General features: G+C 55.3%; 1 protein-coding gene and 1 long non-coding RNA gene across 2 annotated transcripts; one reads left to right on the forward strand and one right to left on the reverse strand.

Annotated features, from left to right (window-relative positions):
• Positions 1–4,039: 4,039 nt before the first annotated feature.
• Positions 4,040–6,604, forward strand: LOC120639235 (probable xyloglucan endotransglucosylase/hydrolase protein 30). Its single transcript, XM_039915222.1, has 4 exons — positions 4,040–4,516; positions 4,680–4,780; positions 5,436–5,644; positions 5,780–6,604. Exons 1-4 carry the CDS (start codon positions 4,327–4,329, stop codon positions 6,327–6,329), a joined length of 1,050 nt encoding a protein of 349 aa, XP_039771156.1. The 5' UTR covers positions 4,040–4,326; the 3' UTR covers positions 6,330–6,604.
• A 2,983-nt stretch (positions 6,605–9,587) lies between these two features.
• On the reverse strand, positions 9,588–10,858 carry LOC120639247. Its single transcript, XR_005661336.1, has 2 exons — positions 10,699–10,858; positions 9,588–10,524 (listed from the first exon to the last, which is right to left on the reverse strand). It is a non-coding gene; the product is annotated as an uncharacterized LOC120639247 (long non-coding RNA).
• Positions 10,859–11,052: the final 194 nt, after the last annotated feature.

The raw sequence follows: 11,052 nt of genomic DNA on the forward strand, positions 1-11,052 counted from the left end.
GTAAGGAATTACTCTAGTTGTTTTTTTTGCAAAATAACCACCAGCCAGATGTCTTGCATGTCTAGATATATGGGCTAAGTTATACCCACTGCTCGGGTAGGTCTTGCTGAGTATTAGTTGCTCAGGGTTTGTTGTTTACCCTATTTCAGGTATAGGAGCTAACTAGGTTTCACATCGGTGGGCTCAATGTGGCATCCTGTCTTCACGCCTTGGTAGTTCTCAATTTATTTTGTATATTTTATTTGTTCTCTATTAATAATGCTCCTCTAGTTAGATTCGCTTCCGCTGCTACTTTTTCTTTTATAAATTTTAAATTTAAAACTGTTTTGTAAAAGTTTTCATATTATTTACTAATTTTTGCAAGATTTTATCATGCTGGTACCTTCTGTGCTCGCCTTCGTGTGAGACTTTTGGTGTGTTTCGATCGGCCTGTGGGTTGGAAACAGCCTGTCGAGTTACACTTAATTAGGTTAATGTGCATGATGTGTTCAAATAATGGCAGTTACGCTTAATTAAGCGTTTTAACTCGACGGGTCCGTCACATGGAGGCGGCCGGAGGCGGAGGCGAGGCGGAGCGGACGGAGGCGGAGGCGGAGGCGGTCGGAGGTGGAGGCGGAGGCGGCGACGGCCGGAGGCGGCCGGAGTGGACGGCCGGGGGCGGAGGCGGAGGCGGCGACGGTCGGAGGCGGCCGGAGTCGGAGTCGGAGGCGGCCGGAGGCAGTGGGAGGCGGTCGGTGGTCGGCGGCGGAGGCAGGGGAGCGGCGGAGGCGTGGGAGCGGCGGCGGGTGGCTTGTGCGATGCAATCGCGGCCACCCGCGCGCGCGAAATAGACGCCCCCAGGTTAGGCAGCCTTGGGGAAAGCACCGTGCGGGGAGCTTGCCGGGGCGTGGATGGGCGCGGTAGGGTTGCCTCCACATTTGAGGATGCGATCTGTCTTTGTTCTGCGTGCCCGGTCCCCAATCCGGGCACGCTCTCGGTCAAGCTTATCCTCTTATCCCTGCTATGCAAACTGCGATGGGCAAAGCATGGGCATACGGGAGGGGCGGCTGGATAGTGAACGCTGACCAGTGGCCGTTAGGCCAGTTTCAGTGGGAGTTTTATGGATACAGTTACCTAGATTGAGAACTAGGTAACCGTGCCAAATGAGTTTTATGGTGATGAAACTCTCCTCATATTCTATGAAACTCTATTTTTATCTTTTCTTATCATGTCAGCAAAAATAATAATATTTAATATCATGAAACCCTTCATAAAATTCTCGTTAAAACTGTCCTGGATGGGCAAATGGCGTTGGTCCTTTATTGGACTGACAAGGATTGTTGCGCCTAGTGGTACCTCTCGCGAAAAAACCTCTCGATGGACGCAGCTCAGGTCCCAGTCGTTCGTGCCCGGTAGCTGTAAGCTCCAGATCGTTGGAGAGGCGATCCATTCAGAGTTTCAGAGGCTCCAAAAGACTGTGCAATGGAAAGTTGGAAACTGAAAAGAGAAATCGTCTACGAAACCTTTGCCAACTGATGCTAGCTATCAGCCTGAGATCGACGCCAGCAAATTCCGGCGCCCATGCGGGATGAAATTTTGCCACGGCGTGCGTGATTTGAGACGGCCGGTATTGGATAAGATCCAGGAGACCAGAACCCGGGGCAAAAAACGAACGAGGCGCGGACAAAAATGGCGAGCCGCGTGTGCTGACTCGCTGAACTGGCGCAGGCGCTGCTTTCCTAGCTCCTCCCTACGCGCGCCCGTGAAGCCAAAATCGCACGCGCTCGGCTCTCCTCTGACCACGCAACAGTTCACGATTCACGACCTGCTGATGGCTTCACGTACGTCTAGACGACTGGACGCCACAGGCCACAGACGCGCCCGAGGACGAAAACGGACTCACAGGGCGAACAGCGCGCCACCACCGTCCGCCGGCGCATCCGCAAGCTCTTCCCACCACAAGCTAGCTACCGGCGGAATGGCCCAAACGGCCAAGGGAACAGCCGGCCGGCGGCCGCGGTGGGTTGCCCGCCTACAGGCGGGCGGGTGAGACCCCCACGTCCGCGAGCGCGCGGCGGCCTGTACCTGTTTCGAAGGGTGCACGGGAGTTTTGACGCCGCGCGGCGCGCGCAGGCACGAGCGAGCGCGACCCATGTGTGCGTCGTTCCTGGCTGGGGTGGACGGCGCACATGAGAAAAAAAAGGGAGGGGCCGGGCCTGCCCTGTCGTGTCGGGCCATTACCCAATCGTCGCGTCATGTGCTGCTTCACGGGCCAATCTTTTCTTTACGCGTAAACACCTTGCCCCGGCGCCGCCGCTACTATACCCTAATCATCATGTGCCGAGGACGACGGGGAGAGTATTTTGCTGAGGCCCTGTTACAGTTGGAGCGCAAAATTTTTTTTATTAGAATCTTGTTAATGCAAAATTTTTTTTATTAGAATCTTGTTAATTTGAAGTACTAAATGAAATCTATTTATAAAACTTTTTGTACAGATGAGTTGTAAATCGTGAGACGAATCTAATGATGTTAATTAATCCATGATTAATTAATAATTAGCGGATGGTTACTGTAGCATAACTGTTGTAAATCATGGATTAAGTATGCTCATTAGATTCGTCTCGCGATTTACAGCCAATCTATGCAAAAAAAATTATAAATAAACTTAATTTAGTACTCCATGTATGTGTCGAAATATTCGATGTGATGTTTTTTTTTATTTACAGGGTTTATGGTGGGAACTAAATGAATCCGTCGACGCGTGTATGGCCTTTTTGCTGGCATAGCTGGCAGCTGTGCGCTACGGCTACAGTGGCTTTGCTACTCCGAGATAATGGCGCACGGTCTTTGGTTATGTACATGCGCTGGAGGCTGATCGCGTTCACTGTCGGGAAACCGAAGGGCTACCGCCGCCTTGGATGCCACGAGAGGGGAGGAGCTTAGGCGCGCTGGTGCAGGGGGCAAGCGGACGAACGGTCAAAAAAAAAAAGAAGAAGAAGAGGGGGACGTTGCGGCGGACGTGCGTACAGCTGGTGCCTCGTTAGACTAGCGGTTGCACGCTGGTACGCTACGCGCCATCCTGGCGGTGGCAGGTGAGGGGCCGTTTAGTTACAAACAGAAATTTTTTTTATGTCACGTCAATAGTTTGATCAGACGTCGGGAGGGTTTTTCGGACACTAATTAAAAAACTGATTTCAGAACTCACTTGGAAACCACGAGACGAATCTTTTGAGGACTTTGACCACATCATTAGCACATGCGAGTTACTGTAGCACTTATGACTAAACATGCACTAATTAGGCTTAAAAGATTTGTCTCGTCATGTACATCCAAACTGTGTAATTAGTTTTGTTATTTAATTACATTTAGTGCTTCATATATGTGTTTAAAGGGGAGGTGAAAATTTTTGGGTGAAATTTTTTGGGAACTAAACGGTCTCGGAAAGCAGCAGCACAGTGGCGCGCCTGCTGACTAGCCTAGCCATCGAGGATTGGTTGGCTCGGACCGGTGGCCAGGACACGGGGTAGTAATAATAAATAAATAACGCGGTCAAATCACACCTGGACGTTGCGGTCCACCTGCTCCGCTCAGCTCGCCACGCGCGCGTCACCCTCCGAGTAATGGCGCCAGTAATCCCACCAGAAGCCAGTAATTGCGCGCGAAACCACCCTCACCCTCCGCTCGAGTCCATCCATCCCCCACAGCTCCAAACGCAATCACATAGATCACCACCCGAAAGTCTCCGGGCATTAACTCCAAATCCAGCCATTTCCCCCCGAAAATAGCGCATTTTTTTCGCAGTAGAGCCTTTTTGATGGCTACAAATCAAACAGGACGAGGCCACCAACGGCCAGGCCCGTCAGGAAGGACCAAAGGCCCCTCCCCGTCACCAGCGAAGCTTAGCTGTTGCCCGCCCGCCCTTCCGTTACTACCCACCACGTCCGCGCAACCTTTTCCGTGTCAACCTGGTGGCTGGTGACGGGGCGTAGCGGAGGCGTTCGGGGGGGGGGGGGGGGGGGGGGGGGGGGCACGCGGCAGTAACCGAGTCGCGGCCTGCGGAAAGGAAAGGCGGCTCCGCGCATCGCATCGCATCGCATCGGATCACCGCCTCCCATTCCTTTCCAGTTCCAGGTCCAGCGTAGCGAGACCGCGTATAAAGGAAGCCAAGATTATTAGCGAGCCCCAGGCCAAGAAACGCGTCAGAGTTTGGCTCTTGATCGGACGCCGCCGGTGCAAGAGGCAGAGAGAGGAGAAAGAGAGAGAGAGAAGAGGCGGCGGAGGAAGAGGAAGGAGGAGGAGGAGGTGAGGTCAGGGGCCGAGAGGGAGCCAGCCGCTATACGGCCAGCCATGGCGGCCAGGGCCGGGTTCTTGCTCGCCGCCGCGGCGTGGGTGTGCCTATCGGCTGTGTCCGCCTCCGCCTTCGACGACGTGCCGACCGCAGCCTTCGACGAGCGGTTCTCGTCGCTGTTCGGCGACGGCAACCTCGTCCGCTCCTCCGACGACAGGAGCGTCCGCCTCCTGCTCGACCGCCGCTCCGGTACGTGGCGCTGGCGCCGGTGCATCTTCTTCCTCCCACCCTTTCCCCCGCCCCCTTTTCCGTTTAACCTCCGCTCGCGCACGAGTCCCCCATGCCCCCGTTCCTGCCGTTCATGCGGTCTCTGACTGAGACAACCTGCTCTGCTGCTGTTCGTTTTTCGCAGGTTCCGGGTTCATGTCCTCGGACTACTACCTCCACGGCTTCTTCAGCGCCTCCATCAAGCTGCCCAAGGACTACACGGCCGGCGTCGTCGTCGCCTTCTACGTAAGCACCCGCAATCCATGCTGTAGAAATTTCGATTTCATCTCGGAACATTCCTGCCCAAAGAAAGGCTTTTTACTAGTATAGTATCGTAGCGTATCCCTGCCGCTCTTTCGAGCCGTTGGTTCTTGCCGGGTCACATGGCGCGTCAACACGGATTCGGCAACCGCCGCCGCGGCTGCCGAAACCGGCGAGCCGTCGCAAGTTGCGGGTGCGCCCATGTCCTGCGCCGCAGAGCAAGGCAACAGCGCGACCCACATGGGCTGTTTGGACTTTGGAGCCCAGAAGAAAGGCTGCGCCGCCTGCCCCGGGGAATAAATGTTCCCGCTCCAGTCAGCCAGTCACGCACTGATTGCCGATCGATTATTAGGCGCACCAGAAACCAATAGTTAATGCTGCTGAATTTGTTAGTACTCCGTGTTTGGTTGCTGTGGATGATGTTCACACGCCAGGGGTTGCTGTGGATGATGTTCTTGCGGTAGATGGAATATTCAACTGCTCTATTGTTGATGGAGCTTGCAACGTACAGTACACAAATTCCAACTAACACACGGCTGCATTTTTCAGTTGCCATGAGCCCATGACTTCCATCCTTGCGACTGTCTTTGATGGAGGAGCATCAGTGTGTGACGTTTGTGAAATTCTTCTGCTGCTGCAGCTGTCGAACGGGGACGTGTACGAGAAGACGCACGACGAGCTGGACTTCGAGTTCCTGGGCAGCCGGTGGGGCGGCCAGTGGCGCGTGCAGACCAACGTCTACGGCAACGGCAGCACCAGCCGCGGGCGCGAGGAGCGCTACCTCCTCCCCTTCGACCCCACCCTCGAGGCCCACCGCTACTCCGTCCTCTGGGCTCCCACCCACATCATGTAAGCAACCAATCACCATCAGGCTAGTACACTACGAGAACACGTAGATAGCGCGACGTACTTTCCGGTGTCGATTGATACCGGCTGGGATCGCCGGAAAAAAACTGATCAGTGGACGTACTTTGCCTCGTGCAGCTTCTACATCGATGACACACCGATCCGGGAGGTGATCCGGCACCCGGACATGGGCGGTGACTTCCCGGCGAAGCCGATGGCGGTGTACGCCACCATCTGGGACGGCTCCGCGTGGGCCACGGAGGGGGGCAAGTACAAGGTCAACTACAAGTACGCGCCGTTCGCGTCCGAGTTCTCGGACCTCGCCGTCGTCGGCCCCCGCGCCGACCCGGTGCTCCGCGTCCCCCGCCGCGGCGGCGCGGGTGACCAGGACGACGACCAGGACCTGCTGGGGCTCATGACGGCCGACTACGCCGTCATGACGCCGCAGAAGCGCGCCGCCATGCGCGCGTTCAGGGCGCGGCACATGACGTACACCGTGTGCTACGACGCCGCGCGGTACGCGTCGGGCCCCTTCCCGGAGTGCGACAACTCGGACGATGAGCGCGAGAACTTCTCCGCCTGGGGCGAGTCCAAGACCGTCGTCATGAGGCCTCGCGCCCGTGGCCGCCGCCGGGGACGCAAGGCCGGCGGCGCCGCCTTCGCCAGGGGACGTGCGGCAAGCAGCTGAGATCAGAAGCAATCAGGAATAGATCGGGTTGCGAAAGCTATTGGCACAATGGTTGCAGATGATCAATTGATCCGGGACTGTAATTCGATCTACCTTTTTGGGGTGTCCGTTGCAGATGCAGGTTGTAAAGGTAGGTGTAGGGACTAGTAGGGGTTAATGCGTTATGATTATTCTTTCATTTCTTGGGTGGCAGCTAATAATAATATGGAGTATGATAAAAAAAATTCAAAATTGTTAACAATTACTATGAGCTTTAAGATCGAGCCCTACAAAAAGATTTTTGAGCAGTATACGGAGGATCAATCACGGGGTTTGGTGTTTGTGTCGGGGGGGCGATCCTTTCCAGCAACGGACATGAAGGTGACAGTGCCAACTGGAGCGTGTTGGTGTCTTGTGGCTCTATCCCTTCCGTTCTTTCAAATCACTCGTCCCCGTATGCCTCTCCGGCTCTCCCGTCGAATCGATCACAGCTGTTGCGTTTGGACACTGGGCTGATGCCGTTGTTCCCTTGTTCCAGAGAGGATGGATGGGTCGATCGAACACATGGCTTGGGTGTGTAGCGTTGTACTTGCCATGTAACGCTAGCGTGCATGGAACCAGCACCCACCGGCACGATCGTCAGAGAATTAACCTGCTCCTGTGTCTCTTCTGCTCGTCCCTGCATCTCGCCCATCCTTTTTGTGCCGGCCACTGGGGGATGGCGTGGCTTGCTGCTGAATCTTTTCAGCGCTAGGATCGGATCCGTGAACGCCAACATATCAGGTTTCGTACACGGTTATTTTGTTATTCTTACTCGCGAAGAGCTGCGGACTCACTGCAGGCTACAGCAGAAGAAATGTACAGTCTCCATGTATGTACTGGCGCTGCCCGGGTGCATTTTGTCACCACGGCAGCCCCTCCATGTAGGTGTTGTGCAAACTATGTAAAATAAGTTAGAATTGCATTTCGTGTAAAGCGTATGCCATCATAATTAATTTATCTAGTATTTTAATAGTTTAATTAAAGCCTGCTACTGCTATGTTACTATAAAACTTTAACGATCTGGATTTAGGGTCCGTTTGGGAGAGCTCCGGCTCCTGCAGAAAAGTCTGGAGCAGGCGGAGCTGTTTTTTTCTCCACCTGCTCCACTTCCTCGCAAGCAAAGCCGTTTTTGCAGCTTTCATATGCTATAGGCCGGAGCCGCTCCCCCTCCAAAGCATTTGGTAGGGCTCCATCAGGAGCTGCCACGAGAACCGGAGCTGGAGAGACCCTTAATAGTTTATGGACCATGTTTTTTAAAAAAAATGAGCATGACTGCATGAGCTTTGAAAAAGGAGGATTTTTTTTAGCAAACCAAGAGACAACGGATGGTACGACAAAAGGCAGAGAGAAATATGGGCTGAATACAGGCCTCGGACGAGATCCGGCCCAACTTAGGCCTCACTAGCCCTCAGATTTGCTTCATATGTGCGCAGTAGTTGGACGACCAACCAAATGCGGCGGCGGAGCACGTAGTTAGCCAGCCGCACCGGCCCCGCCGCCGCGCCGCGCACGAGGAGCCGCGGGGTCCTCTTCTTTGCCCGCGTTAGCTTCCGCAACGAATCGTCCCTTGGATTCTCCGGTCGCCATGCGCGCTTGTCCTCCTCCGCTACGTCACCTTCCTTTTTCCCACTGCACGCTGACACTACAATTCGCTCGGTGCCAAGATCTCCAAACAGTCGAGCGCTTCCGCTGGAGCGCTAGCGTCCTAGCTCGTCGTCCAGGGCGCCCGTGCTGCTGCCCCTGCTCGGCGCCGCAGCTTATCTTGTTTCGGTTAAAAGGTACGCTGACGACGACGGCGGCCGGCGGCGACAGCGACCGGGCGAGGGCCGAGGCAGCTTTTTCTGCACGGCGATCTCAGGCTCCTCAAAGTGGAAAAGGCGAGCTATCCCTCGCGGGCCGGGCCTGAAGAAGAAGAGAATGGACTGAAAATCATCCAATATTTTCCCTTGTTTTTGTACGAATTATCGGACACTTTCCGACCTGGTACGAGGCACACAATGTTTATCCCGAGCTCCTCGAAGAGAAGACGAGTGTTAGGCGGGACCAGCTGCTCCTTATCCTCATGAACTGATCCCCCCACGCCACAAACTTCTCTATAGCGTGCGAGATCGGCCCGCTCGCCCCCCCCCCCCCCCCCCCCCCCCCCCCCCCGGTCCCCGCCGTGCCGCGTTGGACTATTCTTAGCTCCAACTTGGATTTTCCAGCGCGACTGCGCGAGCGATCATGACTCGCGGGAAGCTGGCTCGTAGATCGCCGTGGCGTTTCCAAGCCGCACGTGGGTGGATGGTGACGCCGCTCCGGGTAGGTCAGACGGATAGACATGGACGGGAAAAGGATGCCAGTCTGTCGTCTTCATGGGCCAAAGCCCATAGGCCGTAAGCCATCCCTGCCGGAGTCGCTTTGGGCGCTTGCGAAAGCGGTTATTCCCCCAGCCGGAGTCAGCCGGGCTCGCTCATCATCGGCCGAGGAGATCACGAACGATCCGAGCACGACGTCGACGTCCGCGGCCTGCACTGCAGGGGAGGTTCGGTTCGGAGGCCGGGGCCGGCCGGTCAAAGCCGATCGACCTAACGAGCTAACCGCGGCGCGTGGCGCTGGAGCGGGCGCGCCAACTCGTCGTACGCACAGGGCCGGGGGCGCTGCTGGCTGCTCCCTTTCGCCGTCGCCGCATGATCGCGCTCTTGCCAATTCCGGGGCACCCCGAATCGCTGCGCGTTCGCGACCCGGACGACCGCGCGGGAGAGAGCAGAGGAGGTCGAGCCGTCGAGGGCCAGGCGTAGGGGTGGTAATGGGCCATGGCCCTAATGGCTTCTTCACAGTCCAATAAAGCCCTTAAAATTTTTAGTTCAAAAATACATATGTTTAGAGCCCGGCCCTTTTAGGGTCCGATCCTTAGATTTTCTAGTTCAAAATGTTGGACCCCTTACCACCCCTAGCCAGGCGTCGCTGTCGGCGCGGAGAGCGACGGCGCTTGGAAAAGGCCAGGCAATATCTCAACTAACGAGGCGCGGTGGCTTGCGACCCGGAGCGAGCGCCGAACGGGGAACAGTTCTCGCAGGTGCGGAAACGACGATACGCCGCCCTCGGGTATGGGTAGGAAATCCAACTGCTCATCCCTGACAGTTCCTTTTCGGCTTTGGTTAGAGATGCAACCACACTGCAGCAAGTTGTTTCTCACTTTCAAGATGTTCTGAAATCTGTTCAACAGCTCAGAGAGACTGTTCGGCAATCAGCGTAGTCGCGTAGAGCACTGTTGACTGAAATCTTAGAGCATCTCCAACAATTTCTTATATTTTTATCCTAAACTTTGATATTTGCCAACTCCCAAAACAAATATGGGGAGGAAAAAAGTGTCAATCTCCAACGGTTCTTCATTTTTCTCCCCAACAATAAAAAATTGTGGACCCACAGTGTTTTTTCCCCAACTTTTCTCAATTTCCTTGTTTCATTTGAACGGACGTTTCTGCCCCCACTCTCCAAGCCGAACGAGACAGACTGTCGGCACCATCTTCCTCAAGTCCGGCTATCCCCCATCTCTTGCTCGCCGCTGCCCAAGGCTGCCAGGCTGCCACTCAGCCGCCAGGCTGCTGTGCCGCTGATGTCGAGCAGTTGCTTGACGGGGACTTCAGGTGGGATGCGCGCCCGCCCATGAGGCCATGACTGAGAGCAGCTGGAGCTGACCTAGCTCTCTGGTACCCGACGCAATGTCAAGATTCAAGATGTTGCAGCCGCCGCCGGAGCTGCCGCTCTCCCACGAGCTACTGTCATCGTCCTGACCAAGGCCAGCAGCAGCCGGAGCCACCAGCTCCTCGTCCTCCTGCTAATAATGCTCTGCTCCTGCTTCGGACGGCGCCAGCGCGCACGCGTCGAGCCGAACTCGCAAGCCCAGTCATCTCCGTCTCCGCTTCCGGCCGCGGCGGCGTCGAGTTTGCGGCAGTGCTTGGGGCCGGCCTTGCGGCCGCTCTACACCTACCTCTTCGCCATGGCCGCGCTCGTTACCCTCCTCCTCGCGCTCCTCGCCGCCGCCGCCGCCGTTCTTGACCCGGGTGAGCATCCACAGGGCGGCGCGGCACTCTTCCTCCACGGGCAGACCATGGGTGTGAGCAGCGGCGGCCTCCCTTCCTCCTTCCTCCCCTCGGCGTGAGCCCAAGGAAGAAGACCGGCAGCGGCGAAACTAAGATAGGGAAAAAGTAGCGATGCGCATATATGCACACGGAGGGGTGAGGTTTGGGAATTGTTAGCAGATGGGGAATAGGTTTAGGGAACTTTTCTTTATTGTTTCAAAAAAACGAGATGAGAAATATATTTGGGAAATTCTTGGAGATGCTCTTAATAACTGTGCGCGTACCTGAAACAGTGTCTCCGCATCCGCAGCCATTTCTGCATGTGGACGAGGTGAGCCTGGAAGCTACACAGCTCGCGAGGGGCGATTGAAACATGTGCGTTTATGATGCGTGTGTGTGACTGCAACTGCAAGGTCGGATTCAGCTCCCAAGTCAATGCATGGAGCAAGCACCAAAAAGCTTCCTTTCGGACCTAGCCTTGTTTAGTTGCGTAAAGATTTGGGTGTAAAATACTGTAGCACTTTTATTTGTATTTGATAATTATTGTCCCGCTATGGGTTAACTAGGCTCAAAAGATTCGTCTCGCAAATTACAATCTAACTGTGTAATTAGTTATTTTATTTAGCTCCATTTAATAC

This window comes from Panicum virgatum, chromosome 1K, assembly GCF_016808335.1.
Source record: "Panicum virgatum strain AP13 chromosome 1K, P.virgatum_v5, whole genome shotgun sequence".
Classification (NCBI taxonomy): Eukaryota; Viridiplantae; Streptophyta; class Magnoliopsida; order Poales; family Poaceae; genus Panicum; species Panicum virgatum.